General features: G+C 36.7%; 1 protein-coding gene across 2 annotated transcripts in view; it reads right to left on the bottom strand.

Annotated features, from left to right (window-relative positions):
• Positions 1–22,768, bottom strand: part of LOC120515738 (TPR and ankyrin repeat-containing protein 1-like) — a 220,052-nt gene that overhangs the window by 3,206 nt on the left and 194,078 nt on the right. For both annotated transcript variants that reach the window (XM_039737015.1, XM_039737016.1), the window contains exons 21-23: positions 10,429–10,574; positions 7,337–10,293; positions 6,448–6,552 (exon numbers count right to left, since the gene is read on the bottom strand). In XM_039737015.1, the coding sequence (XP_039592949.1) occupies positions 6,448–6,552; positions 7,337–10,293; positions 10,429–10,574 (3,208 nt within the window). The remainder of the gene's footprint in view (positions 1–6,447; positions 6,553–7,336; positions 10,294–10,428; positions 10,575–22,768) is intronic.

Here is a 22,768-nt window from a genome sequence, read left to right as displayed (position 1 = left end):
GTATGAAGATGCAACAAACAAGTGGAAAGTATGAAATAATAGCCACTGAGGAAGTGTGCCACTGTTGCAGGCAGTAGAACATGCTACTTTCATTGCCATAAATTTCAGTTGTGTCAGCAGATGAGCCCACTTTGTTATGCAGTATGTGTTACTGATGAAGATGAAATTTCAACTATCAAAACCTAGAAGACCAAATGGGCAGCTTTCATTAGAGTAAGTTTGCTTATTGATCTTATTTTTTTCAATGTTAAATACTCACTTGGCATTGATGCATTGAGAGATCCATGTGACAGCATGGAGGTTATTATTATTTACATGAACAAAGACCAGGCACATGGTTGAAACCCCTTATGCTAGATCCATGAAGCAGCACTACTAGCAATTATTCTGCCTTGCCACATAAGAGCTATACATTTATACAGTATTCAGCCAACAACATTGCCGTTGTTATTATTCAATGGCTCCACATTTCATCGCTCTGCAGTTGCAGTGAACTGACTCTCCTGAAATATGTTTGGACCTACAGATAACTTCAAGTGATTAGGAGAACATTTTCTTTTCCTCTTCAGCTGCCCCACTGAGACATGAATGTTACAAACTTGCAGATCCACTTTTAGTAGCTCTTTCATAGATTTCACAGCCAACCTAAGAAGGTTGAGAGAGCTGGTTGATTTTTAAGAAGAACATCATCTGCCCCCATGCAAACTGGTGATAGAATCTCCCACTAGGTGGGGTTTGTGCCAAAAGATTATTGGAAGGGAGCTCGAGCAACACAGGGCATCTTATAGGTGCTCAATGCTGACAAGAAGACCCAACACTTAGTTCCAACCTGGCAGATTCTGGATGTACTTGAGTCAGTGAATGTTACCTTGACTTCCCTGTTTCACTTCACAGATAAAATCATGGGTAAATCATATGTAAGTGTGTCCTACCTAAAAGCAGTGCTCCATTTTTTTAGAATACAGATTTTGAAAATCTCAGAGAATAGTGCAAAAGAAATCAAGGCAACACTGATTGCATATCTTGATTAAAAATATACAGATCCTACAATCCTGATGGCCTTCTTTCTTGACATTGCCACATGGTTTAAGACTCAGTATATCAACACAGGAAAGACTATCAAAATGAGCAGAGCCACTGAAATGCTGGAGGGAGAGCAGAGTATCCACTTCACAGTATGCAGTTAGAGGTGAACAGACAGAAAAGAGGGAAGTACAGATGCAGCACCAGCTGCTTTATCTACACTGAAGAAGCAGCGGAAGACATTTGGCAGTTTCTTTAAGAACCTTAAGAGCTTCATAACCATTCACTAGAGCCAGAAGTGGACAGTGAAAGTGACACCCTGGAGTGAAGATACAAGAGGTGAACATCCCAAGAGAAAGTCTAGTTGCAACATGGCACTTGTGCATTCCTGCAACCATCTCACCCTCTGAAAGAGTGTTTAGCACAGGAGGTATATTGTAACCAGGGCGGCACGGTGGTGCAGTGGGTAGCACTGCTGCCTTGCAGTTAGGAGACCCAGGTTCATTTTCCAGGTCCTCCCCGTGTCTGCGTGGGTTTCCTCCGGGTACTCTGGTTTCCAAAGACATGCAGGTTAGGTGCTTTGGCAATCCTAAATTGTCCCTAGTGTGTGCTTGGTGTGTGGGTGTCTATGTGTGCGCGCCCTGAGGTGGGCTGGCACCCTGCCCGGGGTTTGTTTCCTGCCTTGCACCCTGTGTTGGCTGGGATTGGCTCCAGCAGACCCCTGTGACCCTGTAGTTAGGATATAGCGGGTTAGATAATGGATGGATGGTATATTGTAACCTGTTACAGAGCAGCTTTGAAACCTGAAACAGCAGACAGCCCTGACTTCCTTGCCTTGAATTTGTGGAAAAATGCCTGTTTAAATGGTGTTTACTGACATTATTAGACAAGAGCAAATTATAGTGTTTTATTTCTGTTTAGAAATGCAAACAGATTCTGGTTATTTTTGTTTGTACTTTAAAGTATGTGTTTTCTAGAAGCCACTTTTATTTACTTGACTGTTCCTCAAATTGGGATGAGCAAAAATTCTTCTTTTAATATGAATTTGTATTTCTGGGATGAGTTCTGGTCATATTCTAAGTTTAATTTTTAGTCATTTAGTAAACAACAGAAAAGTCACAATGTCTGTAAAGGTTTTTGTCAGTTTGTTCATTGATATTTAACTGACACATAAGTTTGAAAAAAGCTTGACAAACCATGTGTATTGACTAAACTAAGGCTTTAGATCCAAGTATGTGTAAGTTAACATTTTGATATCCTATAAAACTTGAACACTGTTAGTATTTATGTTAACAAGATTTAAGACTGTAATTTTTTGCATAATTTATTAAATAAAATTTGGTTCAGATTTGCAGTCCCATTAATTCATGGTAATTTTTTATGTTCACATTCTAATCAGCAATAAGAGCTTTGGAGTGAATAAATAATAACTTGAGTTATATCATGGTAACTATCAGTATCAACTGAAATTAAAACATTTATTGTGATAACAGTTTTGCTGTGTCACCCAGCCCTTTCTTTTACCATATAATTCAATCATAATTTGCAACCCAAAGGTTGCAATTTACAACCCATAATCCCTGCTCTAATGTCATGGGTTGAACCAAGCCACTTTGCATCATCATCATGAATAATACTGTAATAAGCACAGAGATGGAAAGACCAATACATAAACCAAATATGGGTTAAGCCTGATAATGACCATGTTTAGTTAACAATAAATAATTCACAGTCATACTTCAAGAAGAATTAACTTCCCACTGTTTAGGCCACAGAAAAAGCCTTGCAAAATTACAAATACTGAAACTGCTATTCTTGCATAGTTTCTGAAGCTTTGTTCACTCTCGCAGTGTCTCCAATCGTCTTTCAGAGTCACATTCTGTGTCTCTCTCTGTGATCCTTCCTTATCTTATCCAATTCCCCAGGAATCTCCACTTGCCATTTTGAATCTTTCCAGGCTTGTAAAGTGTAGTGCAAATATTCCATGGATTCAAGAAATGCAAAACTTAGCATATCTGTGTGACATTTCACTGTCAATCACCCATCCAGCCCCACCTATCTTCAGTAATATGATGGCTACTACAATACAGTTTGCATCCATGACTGCCTATGTGTTGACTGGTATCGCTCCTGATTCACATATGCGTGCTCTTACACACTTCCACAATGACCTTTATGTCAATCACACCAACAACTCCAGGAAAACAAGCAATTTGCATTAATGCAGCTTGTTTTAACTATACCTCACATGGAGTGGTAGGGAAATCTACAAATCTGCATATTACCACACACATTGTAAGGGCATTCAATGTTTGGTTTAAAATAACAGAAATTGTTGATTGTGACATACCGAAATAATTGCTATATAAAAGGCAAAAACACAATGTTACCAGCACATTTATTTAGGCTGACAGTGCATGGCTTCTTCATATACATTTAGATGTATGTCAATCAAGGTTTACTTGTAATATTATTCGAACTCCGTCAAATTGAGACCTTTTATAATTTCATTATTGTCCAGTGTTTTTTAAATATTCTGCCTTTCTCAGAATGTGAACACCATCTTCAGACAGCTCCTAGAATAACTCACAAACTCTCCTAAATCGTGGAATAGCTAGGAGTAGTTTCCTAAATTAGGAAAATTGACAAAATTCCATTACACCAACTCCTAAAAATTGGGCCAAATTAGTACCACTCTGAGATTTTTTGGGCCAGTTAGGACCATTTTCTTACACTGAGAGGCATGATGAATATGGTACTGGAACCTGATTTGGCCACAGCACGACATGGACATTGTTGTTATCCATTCTTGAATAGCTTTGGTTTTACACTTTGAATAATTTATTTTGGCAGAAAACAAATCTTCTGCCAATGCATAGGTTTCTTGCAAACCACATCACATTTTTATCCATGAGTTCATTGTATCTTTCTGCATTAATTTTACCCTCTGCACTCAAATATCTTCCTGGGACTGCTGCAGAGAAGCATTCCCACAGCATGATGCAGCAACCATCATGCTTCACTGTTGGGATAGTGTGTATCTGAGAATGTGCAGTATTTCGTATAATTTTGGTCTCATCAGGACAAAGAACATTCTTCCAACCGATCTCAGAGGTTCCCATGTGCATTTCATGTGCGTGCTTTTCAACTGTGGCATTCTTTTGTTACTTTCTCATATAGCTGCAACTGGTGAACACACCCTGGAAAACCTTGTTGCATTGCACATTCTCTCCAATCTCAGCCACCCTTGCTTGCAACTTCTTCAGAGTTATCATATAGGTCTCCTGGTGGCCTTTCTCAATAGTCTTCTTGCATGATCATTCAGTTTTTGAAGACAGTCTGCTCTAGGTAAATTTACAGCTGTGCCATACTTTTTGTATTTCTTAATGATTCATTTAACTGTACACCAAGGATTATTCAGGGATTTGAATATTTTGTTGTATCTATCTCCTGACTTGTGCTTTCCAATCATCATTTCATTGATTTGCTTGGAGTGATATTTCTGATACATGTGCATTTATACATCAGTTAAAACCCCTTGACTACAGACATGTTATTTTCATTAACTAATTTCGTGACTTATAAAATCAATTGGCTGCACCATTTATGATTTAGAGCAGTCATACTAAAAGGAGTGAATACTTATGAAATTATTCTGTGTTATATATTTGCCATTACTTTACACCACTTTGCAAATATATGTTTTCACTTTGACATTAAAGTCTTTTCTGTTGAACACTGCCAAAAAAGCTAAATTAAATTCACTGTGATTTAATGTTGTAGAACAATAAAATGTAAAAACTTACAAGAGGGTGAATACTTTTCATAGTCACTGTATTTCAGAATTCCTGCAAAATAGCCTTTATTCTGTTGTTTTTAAGCTATCTTGCATAACTAATCAGACAATTCTACTAATTATGCCTGTTTATTAATCCAGTATTTACCAATGAGTTGGAAAGCAATTACAGTATATACTTGCGGATAAGTTCTCCCACGGATAAGTTAGGACTTTATTTTACTGTATAATTTCTGGTATTTTATAATGTTGGTCATATAAATCGAATACGGAAAACTCACGCTATTGGTCCAAGAGATTATGATATGCTAATGCCCACCTGAGAGAGTAACCATGGAGCACACTGCCTTTTTTTTCTATGTATTGTGCCTACATGACCACATGGTAATACCCAAACTATTCCAAAGCAACATTTGCAGTGATCTGTGTTTTTTGTATTTCACACCCTAATACACCTTTATCGTAAGAGCATCCCTTATCTACAATGGAGCATTCGATCAGAAGAAAATATGAAGCTAGTTTTAAATTAAACGTCATTGAAGTACCAAAAGAAATTGGTAACTTCGCTGCTGCAACAAAATTTGATGCATCTGAGAAACTGATACGAGATTGGAGAAGGCAAGAAGATGTAAAAAAAAAAAAAGAAGTGTCGCATTTTTGAATGGTTGTATAAGTTGGGGTCTGATTTTATGATCGATTTTTTGGATTTCAAGACCAAATTTATATGTGAGTATATTCGGTACTCATACCTGAAGGTTGCTTCTATTTGCTCTTGTACCATCCAGATGTGTCTCAGTTGTGCTTTCATCACGTTTAGCACATATTAGTTGCTATATTAATGAAAATTAGCTTGATTTCAAAATCACAACATAAAAGTTGTCTTTGATGATTAAGTCTCAGCAATAAAGTATTCTATTTTAGCAGTCCAGCTAACTGAATGTCTACAGGAATATGTTCTTCCATTAATACAGAACAGATCAATCTGAACTGGATAAGCTGGCTATGAAATTGAGATATGGTTGGAAATACAACTGCAGTCATGCTCATTACAATTAGAGGATGAATACCAAACCTCATTTATCTGGGCTATGTATTATGCTGTTTTAAAAGGCAATTAATCCGACCATCATTTCAACTTACCCATTTAAATGTGACACATTACAAGTTAAAATGACTGCAACTGTCAGCTGATTAATCATATCATCTAGTTCTCATTTAAACACCAACTGTGCATTTTTTTACTTTTTAAATCAATTCCGTAAATGGATAAATTTGTTAATGAGAACTTTTTATTGCTTTGATAATGTAACAAATTTTTTATGCTTCATGAAATGCAACATATATCTGGCACATTCACATCTGTCTCTCTGTATAAAATAGTATAAAGTGGGACTGTTTAATTCTCCCCATAACAGTTTTTTTTTGTTTATACAAAACTGCAAGCCGCAGATATCCTAGTCTTATATTATGCAGCCAAGCGGATCAATTCTGTTCTGTCCAGGCCTGACTACTAATAGTACCAGAAAGGTTTTTCCCCCAGTGTACTAGTTCTTCACATTTCCTTCAGAGACCTCAGTACCCAGTTAAAAAGACATCACATACTCCATTCTACTTACAAACTAACATACCTTCACAATAGTTGTATGTGTTACCCTTTGAAATGTTCAAAATCTTTTGCGCCCCATCTAGACTCTTCTGCAAATCATCAGCAGCTTTCTTTACCTCAGAAATGCCTATTAAAAAAAAAAGAAAAAAAAAAAACAATTCTTGTACAGATGAAGCATCTCTGACACAGAAAACGTTCTGCACCTATCCAAAAGAAATCTTCAGAGCTCCAGAATAATTACAAGCATCTGTTGTGTCCAAAAGCAGTAACTATATTACCACATCCTGGCAGACCGAAGTCAATGTCAATTGCCTTTTATGAGACACTGCACAGCCTAATGTTACTATAACAAAGTGATCTTCACAAAGAAGACATAGCCTTAAATAGCAGACATATCAGCACAGCACAACTGGCAACCCATTCCAATGTATGGAAAGCATTTTAACTAAGAGTTTTTTCAAGTGGTTGTTCACCACATTAAGTTATATCCTAGAAAATATTTATTCATTCTTATCCCTGTATTTCTAGAATATTCTCAACGTGGATGAGTCCAGAGCAAAGCCATGCCTCTTGTCACTGGAGGTCACTTCCATCTTAGGCAGCATTTAAATATTTGCTCTGTTCTTATTGCTGGAGAGCACAGGACCAAATCCCAACTACTCATCCAATATGCATCAGATGTAGGGTGAAACTCCAGGGGAAGAAAACATCACAAAGAAAGTAAAACAAAGAAGACACTGAAGCAGTTTTTTTTCTCATTATTATTTACATACGCACTGCATATCAAAGAGGATCTCTCTCCCTCTCTCTGGAGCAATTAATGCCAGGCAAAGGACAGCAACCAGTACAAATTTACTAAAACAAAGCTGTGTACTTTCCACTTAAAGATAACATAAAACATACTGTCTTACCTGAAGCCCAATCTTTTCTTTTGTGTATATCCTTAACAACAGATGTAATTTTTTGAATACAGTCCTCCAACTTTCCTTCAGTCTGCTCTTTGCTTGGAAGATGTAAGACCTTACAGTCCTTCAGTTCCTGGAGAATCTTTTTGGAACTGGTAATCAATGAATCAAAATGCTCTGAAAAATAAAGTTCATAATTCTCATAGTCCTGGAATTTATGTTTATGTTCTTGGCTCAACACATGGCTTCGATAATCCTTTTTAAGCCTTTTTAAGCCTTTTTGTCCCGCAGGCTCCCCTTCTTCCCACAAATCATCAGAATCATGTATTATTGAAGTTCCTTCATGAGGTAGAACATCCCTTAACTGTCCTTCAGATGTGTTGGTCCAGAATTTCACACCACACAGATCACACTGGGTTCTGTCAATGTTTGCTTCTGGAAAATTGCTAGAGACAAACCGGGCACTTTCCCTAGACTGGGGCTTAGGCAACACTAACGCCATCCATCGGACCAACAAAATGCACTTCCAAATAGCCTTTCTCCACTTGTTCTGGATACACAGTTGATTTTTCAAAGACTGGATGTTGGGGTCAACCTCCTCTTCCAAATCCTCCTTGTCTAAAGTATCGTCATAATCCTCCAGAACCAAAGAGATTGCCTGAATTGGCTCCAGTATATATTGGCATCTAGACAAATTGGCATTTCTGAAGAACATTTGTCTCTTAGAATCATCCCAAGTGCAGTCTAGTAGATACTCTTCATCTCTTTGGATCAACAAAACTTGAAGGCTTTCAATAACATCACACATACTTTTAGCATTGTTTACCTCATCAACGGTGGCCACTAGCCTTATAGGAACTTGGCATTTCTCTTTTTTTAGAACTTTCTTCAGCATGTCTGCCACTTTAATGAGGTTGCTTCGTATGAAGAATGCAAACTTGGGACTGGTTATCTGGATACAATTGATAAGCATCACCAAGCACAAGACCACTGTCCTTTCAGTTTCTCCTGAAACTATGAAGCTAGAATTACTGGAGGCATCAAGCAAAACATTGAAGTCTGAGTTTACATGACCACACATTACTCCGATGAGGTACTCAAGGTGGCGCCTCAGTTTGTACCGCTCCTTTGGCTTGTACCAGTGAGATATGACTGAAGAACTAGATCCCTTTAACAGGAAATCCCAGAGGTTTAGTAGTGCTAGGTAGCTCTTTGGCAAGCTCATGGATAAATTCCCACTTATGCGCATGAGAAGAAAGCAGGTCAAAACAAACTGAAATTCAATCAGCATGACTGTGTTGCCAATGTCTGGAATCATGTTGCGTCTGTTCTTCTTTACAATAACATTCATGAACCGATAAAAACTGTGAACACATTTCAGGGGATCTTTATTTTGATAGAGATCTCTCATGGAAACCAGGAAGAGCCTGAAGAAGCTAATGCATTCCTTGCTGCCTTTTTCAATTGGTAGCATGCCATGAAAGCCTGCAACTGTTTTAGTGTTTGTACTTGCCGCCTTACTTACATCATTTTGGTATTGTTTTTCTATCTTTGTAAGCAAATTATCCATTTCTCTAGGATAACCTGAAGTGAGAAGGAGAACCTGAAAAATCTCCAACCAGAGATCAGTGGATTCTCTCTGGAAAACAGCCTTTTCCTCTTGAATGCGCTGGTTAACATAATCCTTAATAGTACTTGCATAACACCTAAAGGGTATTTTTCTTGCTAAACAAAGGATTTCCTCTGTAGCTCTATTACTGTCTGACAGAGCTCTGAGGTGAAAATGCTTTGGGAAGACTGTCCTGAAAAGAGACTGAACCATGGCAAATGCATTTTTGGTGATGTTGTTCTCAATGTTATCTACTTCGCTAAATATCTGTCTATCAAATAGCTCCCTGGCAGCTAATAGCATTCCATTTAGGGCTATGAGATATACCTTTGCATGAATGGAAGATTTTAGCTCATGCCTTTGGGGGGCTTTATGAAAATCAATGCATTGTTCATACTGACAATCAAAGCCACATATGTACTTGGTGCAAATTTGTGGAATGTCTTCACAAAGAGATTTGATTGTCTCTGCAAAATCAGATAGCTTTCCTAAAAGATGCCGCATGATCACTACTTTTAAGTCTCTATTCTGCACCCTATAGGCAGTATCATCAGCAATTAAGTTTTTCTGAAGACCTGGGCCATAGTCAAACATGAAATTAAGGACCCTTCCAGCCTCTTTTTTGGGTATCAGACATTGAGTGTCATCCATCTGCATAATTCCATAAAATTCATAACAAGACTTGACAATTTCTTTGTCCCCATTGGTTTGAGGGTTCTCCACAGCTTTAGCCAACTGAATCAACATCTCAAAACATTTCAGATATTGCAGTAAATTAGAGACGCCGTCAAGAGGATAGCAGAGCAGCATATGAAGAGCTTCTACTGCTCCTGCATTGTGGCCTTCCTTTACAAAGTGTATGCATGCTTTTCTGATGTCATTTGCATCTTTATTTATTAACCCTCTCAGGAGCAGGACCTCAGCAGAACCACTAACTTGCTTCATTTCCTTGAAAAGCTGGTTGGCCTGTTTTAAAACCTGTATTATATGATTCACCTCCAAGTCATTAGTACTAGTACTCTTTTGCAAAACAGAATAGCCCCTTCGAGCTTCAGCTAGCAAACATTCAGCTCTAAAGTCTTGCCTGGCAGTTAGTTCAGCTGCTGTAATTAGATCACCATGTTCACGCATTAATTCTGCTGCCTCTTCCCCTCGTCCTTGGCTCTTAAGAACATTTGCTGCCTCTTTAACATAGCCATATCTTTTAAAGAAGATCAGTTGTTCTTCTGAAGGGAGGTTAGACAAGGACTTCTGCATTTCCACATGTCTTTTCTCCTTGTGATATTTAGCTGCAGCTTGCAGAAAGAAATTGTCTTTTTCATACGGCAGCTTAATTTGAAGTTTCTGGTTGTATCTAGAAAGAATAAATAATTAAGAAATCCATTCACTGGTACTTTATATTGGGCCTTTCACATTACAGTCAACATTACAATAAACTTTACAAAGAAAACTGTACAGAAATAGATACAAATTTAATAAAGATACATACCTTTCCAATGCCTCTGCTGCTTCTTCAAATAGCTCAGCACTGCAATACGCCTTCAAGGCCAAATCATATTCATTGTCCAGTTCATAACATTTCACAGCATGTTTGTACCTCCGTGCTTTTATGTAGCTAGCTGCTGCATCCTTGAACTATAAAGAAATTCAGACAATTCAGACACTCAAAATCAGAAGACAAGGTCAAACTTTCAGAGGGATTTATTCTAACCTGGACTGGGAGCTTTCAGTTACTCAAAGACAAAAGAATAAGGGATAACAGAAACCCAATAAGTAAAAACAGGATACAAAAAAGACTAAGTGGAATGAATGAACTACAATTAAGGGAAAGAGAATGAGGGATAAAATGTAATCAGTTGAAGTAATAGGGGAAGTAGGACTATAACAAGAGTCAAATCATAAAACAGGATACACCAGAGAAATTGAAGGTGAAGAAAAATCATTAAACTTACAAGTTTTAGCTTGTTTTATTCTCTCAACAGACAAAGTGACATGCCTTAGTCTGCAAATACAAATTCATTTGGCTATATAGTCCCTTAGTTTTTACCATGTTTGTTTTTAACATCACTTTTTGATTTAGTTTTAACTTTACTCTTTAGTCTAATATATATTTTATTATTAGTCATGCCCAGAGCTGGTTCTAGGATTGTTGCTGCCCTAGGCAAAGTTGTAAATGGAGGAATTCTCACTGCCAGACCTGCACATTGACACCTGGAGGGAGACAGGACTGGGGACAGCGATTCCTCTGGAAACCTGAATTCACAATTTAAAAATGTCGAGTTACAACAACATCTGTTTACAAGATTGTCTCAGAAAAATATGCTCTTGAGGGGTTCCATTTCAGAAAATAAGTAGGAACTGGACTGTATTAGTAGTCTTTAATTTATTGCTTTTAACATTTCTTAAAAGAGAATTAAGAAACATTTAAGTTATTGCTGAACCTATGGTGAAGTTTCTATAGTTATCTATTTAAACCACCAGATAAATGTGTACCTTTTGATGATGGTGTCATTCTGCAAAGCACGATGTAAACCTACACTTTAAATTAAGTTCATAGACAGGCTGCCGCTGGCGTTTGTAATTTAGTGCCTGCCCATATAAGGCCATCCGTCAGCGGCAATCCAATAGCAAACTCCCACGAAATATTCACGGGTGAAGGACTGTGCTTATGCAGAGGAAGATGAGATGGTCAGGGTGGTGTTTGGCACAAACTCAGCGAAACTGGGAGAGAAAGTTTTAAGTGCCAGGACTAAGGTAACAGCCTTAAATACAGCCATGGACATCGCACGAGATGGCACCAGCACAGCTGGGAACCTTCGATGCATGTACACTGAGCGGCTCACGTGAACTGACGCAGTGCACAGATAAAAAGCAACTGTTCCAAAGAGCGCTGAACAAAAACCGAATTACACAATTGAAAAGGCAGCAAAAAATATGAAGCGTCTGATACATACAAGCATATTCATAAATCCAGCTACTGCGGAAACAAAGCACACGGTGGAAAAAGTCAATGTCCCGCTAAAGGAAGACAGTGTAAAAAAAAAACTTGTGCATGCAGTGTGTCAGGTCTCAGATAAAGAAGAAGAGGAGCTGTTTATTGATGCAGTAAGAAACAAATCGATGAATGAAACCTGTCATCTTTACAACGATTGACAAACACGGAATGTAACTTGAACACAACACATCCTACAAATACGAACCTGATAGAAAGAAATAATGATAATCAAATCCTTGATGACAGCAACACTCAGTAACACTCACAAAACAAATACTGTATATTGACAGTCATGTTACGTTATTTTTAAAATGTTCCCTTTTCTTTTCTAGCTTTTTAACACACTACTTCTCAGTGATACGCGGGTATATATATATGTATATATATATAACCCGATCTACATACTCGAATAATGGATACTTTATTCGCCATCAATGATTGTTTTGGTAAAGCCATACTCAGTGTATTCATTAGATGAACGGTAAAAAAGTAAGAGCGAGGGGAGGATGACTTATTGAGGCATGCAGGCTGTAGTGCGCGTCAACTCTGTCTGAATTGCGCGATCACATTTGAAAAAATATATCTTTTCAAGTTCTATTTAGTCCATATGTGTCAAACTCAAGGGCCGCGGGCCACATCCGGCCCGGCGTGTAATTATATCCAGCAAGCAGAAGAATTAAATAAGAATCTGACACTTCTGCAGACGTTTTTACCCGTGCACAATCACAAAGTGATTTCAAGTGAAGCTGCTTTTATGGGAGACACAAATGCACCAGTGCACCTTGCCCCACTTTCCCTGTTGCCAAGTAATGTTAAACCAAGTCGTCACTACGGTGTTCCCAAATACGCACTTTGCTGATAAACTGAGCACACTGGGTTTGCACGGCGCTTTGGTGACTTTGAAGAACAAAAAAAGTATGTCTACATGCGGCTCGCACCTTGTGCATGTTTGGTAGCACATATCTGTGTGAGAAGCTCTTCTCAGTGATAAAGACTAACAAAACAGCACACAGGAGTCGCCTAACTGATGAGCACCAGCAATCCATCCTGAGAATCTCCACAACACAGAACCTCACACCAAACATAAACAAACCTGTTGCCAAAAAAAGATGCCAGGCGTCCAGCTCTAAAATGACATATGAGCAAAGACAACTGAATCATTTGATTTGTTATTGCTGAAAGGAACACATTTTATTTATATTTCCAGGTTTTGTTATGCAGCATGTTCATATTTGAATTTGTATAATTTTGACAAGATATATTTTTATGGAGAGCAAAATCTTTTGGGATATTTAAAATCCAAGTTTATTTTTTATATAAAATTACATAAGAGTAAAGAAATTTGAATGTTTGTTCTTTTAACGTTTACTTTATTTCTAACTTGTATAATTTAGACAGGATATATTTTATGGAGAGCAAAATATTATAAGTTGTTTAAGGTTTGAGTTGATTTATTCAGGAATAATATTCCTGTCTGTTTTTACCATTCCTACCAAAGATATTTCTGTCTACTAAATAAAAATTCCTTCTATTTAAAATTTAAATAGAACTTGAACAAATACGATAGTTCATAATATCCACGCGACTTGCACGTAAGAGCGGAGTTATCCGTTTTAACAAGCAGCGTATTGCACTGATAACGAAATAGCTGTGTGTGTATATATGTAGATATGTATGTATAAGTATATATATATGTTTATATATGTGTGTGTGTATGTATATATATATGTATTTGTGTATATATGTGTGTGTATGTATGTATGTGTATGTATATGTATGTGTGTGTGTGTAAATATATATATATATTTATATATATATATATATATGACAGCAACACTCATCACTCACAACAGTGACAAAACAATTACATTGACAATCATGTTACGTTATTTTCAAAATCTTTCCTTTTCTTTTTCATTGCTTCTTTAACACACTTCTTCTCCGCTGCGAAGCGCGGGTATTTTGCTAGTATACTAATAAAAGGCAAAGCCCTCACTCACTCACTCACTGACTGACTGACTCATCACTAATTCTCCAACTTACTCTCTGCTGCGAGGCGTGGGTATTTTGCTATATATATATATATATACATGAATGACCTCCAAAGAGCGCAGAGACTTTTGATATCGTGGGTCTCCTGCCCAGCAAAAGTCGAGCAGCCAGCGCGCACGCATAGCTGTGCCGGCCTTTGAGACGCTGACTGCGCTTCTGCCTTAAGTCAAAGTGAGCACTTTTAATTTTTTTCATCCTCCCCTTGAGCTATAGCCCAGACAAGTGCAAACACGGGACCCCTTTTCTATACCGCGGCAAACTAATATTAAGGCGCTTCGCACTTTCTTTTTCACGTATACGATTATGAGGTCGTCAGCTCGGATTATGAAGACACGCACAGGAGTGGAGGACTGACAGAGCCATCACAGCCGATTAATGGCAAGGATGTCTCACCAGTCTACACAAGACCCACCGCGACTGTCCCCAAAAGGCGATCATATCGTCAGTGAACACATCTCTCTATACTATATAAAAGAAAAGCCAACTTTCCTTTCTTTACACCTTTTTTCTTTTATCCCAAACCAAAGCCTTTCTCTCTTAACACTGCAGAGGACACAAAACTAATTTTCTTTAATTGCTGGTAATGCCGGTAAGGCACATTACCAGAGGCAGAAATTTGGACGTTCACATAGAAAATGTCATTTCTATACCACATCCGTCGTGTAGCGCCTTTCAAAAGGGATCTACTACCGAGAGATGATCCATATACATTTTAGCTGCTTTTAGTACTACTTACCTGTTTTGTTACACAGTCTTTAAAATGTAGTTTACCTGCAACCACTCCAGTAGTGCTCAATGTACCTGTACTTCTTAAAACGTTAATGTTTTACTGTTTAATAACTTATAGACTATATTTTATTGTTTTTCCCTTGCACTCAGTGACCAAAGCTATACACACACATATAGACACATACATATATATACACATATATATACCTGTGTGTATATTTGTATGTATGTGTATATATATATACACACACACACATCTATCTACATTATATATATATATATACACACACACACACACACACACACACATATACATACATACATACACACACACATATATATAATTTGCGTGTGTGTATGTATGTATGTGTGTGTATATATGATGTACAAACCGGATTCCAAAAAAAATAAAAACTGAATGCAATGATGTGGAAGTGCCAACTTCTAATATTTTATTCAGAATAGAACATAAATCACGGAACAAAAGTTTAAACTGAGAAAATTTATCATTTTTAAGGGAAAAATATGTTGATGACCTAATTAGTGTTTATTGGTCTTCCAGCTCTTCGTTATGCTCAAATTTACTTTTTCCAGCCTCTTATTGCTACTTGTCCCAACTTTTTTGGGATTTGTTGACACCGTGAAATTTTGAATCAACATATTTTTCCTTTGAAATGATACATTTACTCGGATTAAACGTTTGATCTGTCATCTACGTTCTATTACAAATAAAATATTGACATTTGCCATCTCCACATCATTGCATTCAGTTTTTATTCACAATTTGTTTAGTGTCCCAACTTTTTTGGAATCCGGTTTGTAGATAGGTATGTATATATATGTGTATATGTAGATATGTATATAGATATGTATATATGTATATAGATATGAAGGTATGTATGTGTATATATATGTATATATGTATGTACATATACATCGCTGCGAAGCGCGGGTATTTTGCTATATATATATATATATATATATGTCAGTAACACCCATAACAGTGACAAAACAATTACATTGACAATCATGTTACGTTATTTTCAAAATGTTTCCTTTTCTTTTTCATAACTTCTTTAACACACGACATCGCTGCGAAGTGCGTAGTATTTTGCTATATATATATATATATATATATATATATATATATATATATGACAGCAACACTCATAACAGTGACAAAACAATTACATTTACAATCATGTTATGTTATTTTCAAAATGTTTCCTTTTCTATCTCTTTCCTTCATTAACACACTACCTCTCCGCTGCGGCTGGTATATTGCTAGTATATATATATATATATATATATATATATATATATATACTCTTTGGGGTGCGAGCAACTGTTGCTGGGGTTGCTAGAATCCATCAAGGAGGAAAAATGAAAAACATTATTTGTACAAAATTTTAATTTATTTATCCATTTCTAAATATTTAAATGGGCAGTCTATTTCGTATCAGTGCAATACGCTGTTTGTTAAAACGGATGACTCCTGCTCTTACGTGCAAGTCTGCGTGGATATTATGAACTATCGTATCTGTTCAAGTTCTATTTAAATTTTAAATAGAAGGAATTTTTATTTAGTCAACAGAAATATCTTTGGTAGGAATGTAAGTTAAATGTAGGCATCACTGCATAAATTTTTCTTCACCATACAAATGTAAAGAGTAAATTCGCCTTACATTCCAACCAAAGATATTTGTGTCGACTAAATAGAACTTGAAAAGATTTGTCTTTCTGCGTTAACCGCATATTTTTTCATACGTCTCAAACCAAGGGGATGCAAGGGTAAAATGAATCGGGAAGCGCTGATATATATGTATGTGTGTATATATATGTATGTATATATATATATTGAAATAGTTTTACAGTGTTCAAGTTACATTCCATGTTTGTCAATCGTTGTAAAGATAACAGGTTTCATTCATCGATTCATTTCTTACTGCATCAATAAACAGCTCGTCTTCCTCTTTATCTGAGACGTGACACACTGCATGCATGGGTTTTTTTTACACTGTCTTCCTTTAGCGGGACATTGACTTTTTCCACCGTGTGCTTTGTTTTCGCAGGAGCTGCACTTATGAATATGCTTGTATGTATCACACGCTTCGTATTTTTTTTCTGCCTTCTCAATTGTGTAATTCAATATAAAACATGTTTTCAGTTATTTCGCCTTTTTTTGTTAAGTACATAACTCCACATGTGTTCATTCATAGTTTTGATGCCTTCAATGAGAATCTACCAATGTAAATGGTCATGAAAATAAAGAAAACTCATTGAATGAGGAGGTGTGTCCAAACTTTTGGCCTGTACTGTGTATATATATATATATATATATATATATATATATATATATATATATATATATATATATATATATCTATATATATATATATACTGAGTATACTTTATACATATAATATATGTTGTTGTACCTTGCATAACTGAATAACCTTTATGGCACAACAATTCAATAAATTTATTGTCACTACAGTATTTGGATTTAATAATCTTCATGTGGGAAAAGGCTGACTTTTGACTAAATAATGTAGTCAAGGAGCTTTTGAAAAATGACAGCTGTCCGATTAACTGCGATTTTAGTTCCCTCTCCTTTCTCTCTCTCAGATCGCTTTTCGAAAGGAAGTCAGTTTCGTAGTTTTTGTGAACAGCTCGAAAGTGCCTTTCCACATTTTCTTTCTTTGGAATATCAATGATAGATTGACAGATCAGACAAACGCACTTAGATTGTGACATTGTGAGAAAAAAAATCCTCTTCAATTCCACATCCAGCCCATACCCTCCCCAAACAATTTTTTTTAAACTCCCTTCTTTAGTCGATATAAATTGGAAGGCTAACTAGATCACAGCTGGAGTTTTGCTGTAGCTCACGCGTTTGATCGTGCTTGCGGGATGACCAGTGTCTTAGAAGAAAAGAGATTTCAGACTGGCCACCCTGTATGTCAATTAAGTGGCAAATGCCATAGGGAGGATATATAGACTAACGTTTAAAAATTTTTTTTTTGGAATGCAACGCGATCTACCTGCACTACTTTTGCGATCGACGCATTGGGCAACCCTGCTCTAGATGCTTTAATTAATATAAGAGGCAGACTGCTGTAAATGTATCAGATTATACAATAAGGACCAAAAATTACTCACAGAGATTTAATTAGGGCTCTTCCAGTAGAAAATAAGTAAAGTTCAGTAGTTGGCCCAAAAAGAAGAACATTTCATAATGCGCAAAGAGGGACAGAGTACAGAGGCCAAGGAGAATAAGTATCTGCACTAAGGGGAGAATTGAGACAGACAGCATCACAGAAAATGGGCTGGAAACTAAAAACCAGACAGTCAAAAGATGGAGGCAATGCCAGCACATAATGTATGCATGAACATACCAGGCACACCAAAGAGATGGCACAAAGGATCAAGATGAATTGATGGTTTAGGTTTTCCAACATATTTCATATTTTTGAAGATAGTGTCCCAGCAGGATCTGGTCACTGAAATCACTGACTAATTAGAGGGAGAGGATTATAGAAAGCCATATGCAACAAACACCACTTGAGAATAATGTTTCCTGAGAGAGGAAAAAGAGCTTGTAAGGGAGAATAAAGTGAGTATGGACTTAGAACAAGGCTATTGAGACTCTGCATGTTCTTAAAGCTTGAGGAAGTTTTAGATAGAAGAAAAGGAAGAGGATGGAAGGCCATAGCTAGGTTTACATTTTTGGAATACTTGAAGGCCAAAACTACCAAATACACTATACATCAAAAAGCTACACAAGCTGTGTACTGTTTATATTTACGGGCAAACTTTATGTAAATCTGGAGGATTCCACCAGGTGGCAGAGATATCATCACTGTCAGAAAACAATGTTTGGCTTTGCTGTGTTGTGAATTGCAGGAAACATCCATTAAATTCCCAAGATACCTTGCCACAATATCTCTGAAAAGGATGGATGTTTAATGATTACATCTATCAACCTGGGGATGTGCCCATTCCAGCTAGCATCGGGCATGATGCAAAAATGAACCCTTGATGGAGCATCAGCTCATCGCAAGATGAATGCAAATACACACATACACTACTGTAATTTTACCATCACAAAATCCCTAAACCTGCATGTCCTTGGAAGGAAACCTGAGCACATTGTGGAAACCCACCAGGAAAACATGCAAACTCAAGGCAGGAAAACCAAGGACATAAGTCCCAACTGCGACGCGGAAGCTGCACCGCCTCCACCACCATATTGCCTCCACATGTGTAATTATTAACAGTATTAACTCTTTAAATGAAGTTAATTAATTACCTGTAAAATGTAATATACATGCTTTAACTCATTTCATCATGAGAATGATATCAAGTATAAATTTAAGAATCAATAAATGTGCATAGAGCTAGAATATTATAAATTTTGATGTGGTCTGTGTGGAAATGACTGCCTTGCCGCTGTTGTCAGTGCAGGAGGAAGCCCCAGAAGCATGTAGCAATTAACAAGTGGGTCAGTTTTAAAATGACGTTTATGACATTCTATTTTAATGACAAAATAATCTACGAGATTAAAGTCAATTAAGGTCACAAAATAGACCTTTTTTAATTCACTGTGTCCCTATTTTTTTCTTTGTGGCTCAAATATACTTAAACACATTATAATGCTGTTTGCAAAGACGGCAAAAAAATAAGATGGTACAGAAGATGGTACGTGAGACCTTTAAAATGTATCGTGTGATTACAATAGGGAAAATGCAATGCTTGCATTGCCTATGCGAGAAATAGATGAAGAAAAGCACCATTAACACATTTGTATGTCAGCATTTAAGTTTGATGATTTGCTTCATCACATCAAATCATTCATCAAACATTAAAACATGAACATTGATCCTATAGGAAATGAAAAGCAGCTTGCTGTCACATGTTGATAGTAAACAAAGACTCTGGCATCACCTTCTACCTTGAACACACTATGCCCCCTGATTTTTTGCTGGTGCAGCAACTTGTCGCACATGTTGCATTCATTTCTGAGGAGGTGCTTAGAGGATTCATCAAAGGAACGCTGACAATGCGTGGCAGCCATGATACGTGCATGTATGCATTCTGAGCATGAAGTATAAACTGGCCCTTAGAGGTCAGTAAGATAAAAGGGGGCTAAAGCATTGACGGACTTTAAAACAAACAGTAAAATTTAAAACTCAATCCTGTAATGAACAGGAAGCCAGTGAAGAGAAACTTAGATTGGTGTTATGTGATTTCTGTTTTCGTGTGTTTATTAGAAGCCTGGCAGCAACGTTCTGGACTAACTGAAGATGAGCAAGGGATGACTGATCCAATGTACTCTATAATGTGCTGCAATAGTCAAGCCAAGGAGACACAAACATATAAATTAATATTTCAAAATCATGTGCATAAAGAAAGTGCTTGATCTTAGCTAATACCCTGAGCTGACAGAAACAAGACTTTCACAATGGAGTTAATTTATTTATCAAATTTGAGGGCATTATCAAAAATCACACCAAGATTTTCTGAGCATGGTTTACAGTAGGTTGTCAAGATTAATTGGAGGACAACAGTAAGATCAGAAGTTCTAAAACACACAATTTCTGTTTTTTAGTCATTTAGACTAAGAAAACGTAGTGATATCCATATTTTAATGCCTTCCAGACATTCCAATAAAGGTTTAAAGGAATTTGTATTGATCTGTTTCAGTGGAAAATATATCTGTGCATTATCTGCGTAGCAATGAAAAAAAAGAGGAACAGGAAATATATCACCAGTTCAGAAAGAACTATGCAGTTTTAAATGCTTCTTATTAAACATTTGCTCTCTTGGAAGTAAAGCTGTTTTGGTAAATAATATTATATTAAGCATAAAATCTGATCTATGTTTTCTCACTAAAACCTGGCTTAGTAAATCTGACACTGTTCCCCTAGCTGAGGCGTCACCAGATGGATACACAATTCTGCATAAATCTAGAGATTTTTGTTGAGGAGGAGGCCTTGGAATAATTCATTGTGACAAAATGCAAATCACTTCTAAAAATGAGGCAACTTCACATCCTTTGAGGCAGTCATTTAAAATATTAAAACAGATTCGAGCAAATTGTAGTGGTAGTCTACAGACCACCACGGTCATATTCATTGTTCAAGACTGAATTTGGCAACCTTTTATCTGATCTGGCAATAGATTATGATCACATAGTGTTGATGGGGGATTTTAATGTACAGATTGACGTGGAAACTGACACCTTTAGCAAATGTTTTACTTATTTGTTAAATTCAGTAGGATTTTGTCAGATTGCTAAAGGTTCAACTCATGATCGTAACCACACATTTGATGTAATTAGAACTTAGTGAGTTAAAATTCAGAATTTAAATATTACTCTAGTAAGTTATTTATGACCACTGCTTAAATACATTTCCTTTGGCTCTGCCCTTACCAATGCACTCACATATTAAAACAAGGACAGAGCGACATCTTGAATGTAATTCTGCTTTAAAATGTATGGAAACTTTGAGTAAGTCAAGTGTAATTTTGAAAAACCATTTAGATCAATTATAATCAAATGTATCCATGGAAAACAATTTAGATCAGCTAACATCTGATTATAATATGACCTTGAAAAATGCTCTGGACGCATTGGCACCCCTTAAACAAATGTGATCAAAGCACACAGAAACTCTCCCTGATTTAATGAGAACACTTGAAACTCTTAAATTAGACTGTCAAAATCTGAAGCATAAATGGAGAACAACAAAGCTGCAGGTCTTTCATATTGTATGGACAGAGAGTGTTAAAAAATATAAAAAGCTCTCTTTAAAGACCATTCGGACTATTATTCTAAACTAATAGAAAATAAAAATAATAATCCTTGTGTACTGTTCAGAGCAGTGGCTAATTTAACAAATGGGAGTTCAGTTCTACAGTGCAAAATACCAACAGACAACCCCAGTTCAGATTTTATAAACTTCTTTAATGAGAAACTTAAAAACATAATATTCCAGATCTCAGCATCACAGTGCAAACCACATAATAGCTTGGCAAACACTGTCACACTTTGCATTTAACACTTTACACATTTTAACACTGTAACAGAACAGGAAGTCTTAACTAATTTCTGAAATGAAAATTACAACGTTACCTAGATCCAGTGCCAACAATACTAGTAAAAAGTCCTATCGATGTTCTTGCAACACCTGCTCTTAACATTATCAATATTTCATTATTGCATGGCACAGTACCAGATGCACTAATAGTGTCAGTCATCAAACAATTACTAAAAAAGTCAGACCTAGATTCACTTATATGTAATAATTATAGACCCAAATTAAATTTACCCTTCCTCTCTAAAATACCTGTGGAATGGTCTGCCAGCTACTATAAGATATACCCCTTCAGTCTCAGCTTTCAGATCCCATTTGAAGAATCACTACTTTAGGTTAGCATACCTAGACTAGAGCTGCTGATTAACTAAAATACTGCATCTCTGTTGTTAGTCATTAGCACTACAACATAATTCATTTGTTACTAACCCTCACCTATTCTGTTTCTCTTCTCGGTACTCACATGTAACACTTGGTGTCACTGCCCTAATGTCAAGTTGTTTGCCTGCTTAAGGAAAAGTAATCTCTGACAGAAGAGCACTGGAATGATCAGGTGGAAGCGTCCTTACATCGGATTGGCCCAACACTGACTCAGTTGTGGAATGGCCAGCAGTGTGGAGGCAGCTTGATGACTGTGGTCTCTATGACTCTGAACAATTTGGAATCTTGTTATGTGTTATAATCTACTCTTGCATTTTGCTCTGTTCTTGTACTATTACTATTGTATTGAGAATTACTTGTGTTCTGTTCCGTGTATATTTACCCTTCCTCTCTAAAATACCTGAAAAAGTAGTCGCCAATCAGTTTCAGTCACACCTTACACATCACAATTTAAGAAATCCTAGTCTGGCTTCCATAATGATCATAGTACAGAAACAGCTCTAGTGTGTGTTCTGATATCCTGATTATACTGTTAGACTTCAGCTCAACGTTTGACACCATTAACCATTCTA

This window comes from Polypterus senegalus, chromosome 15, assembly GCF_016835505.1.
Source record: "Polypterus senegalus isolate Bchr_013 chromosome 15, ASM1683550v1, whole genome shotgun sequence".
Classification (NCBI taxonomy): Eukaryota; Metazoa; Chordata; class Cladistia; order Polypteriformes; family Polypteridae; genus Polypterus; species Polypterus senegalus.
Note: the sequence above shows the minus strand (reverse complement) of the source record. Positions and strands in the feature narration are given on the sequence as shown.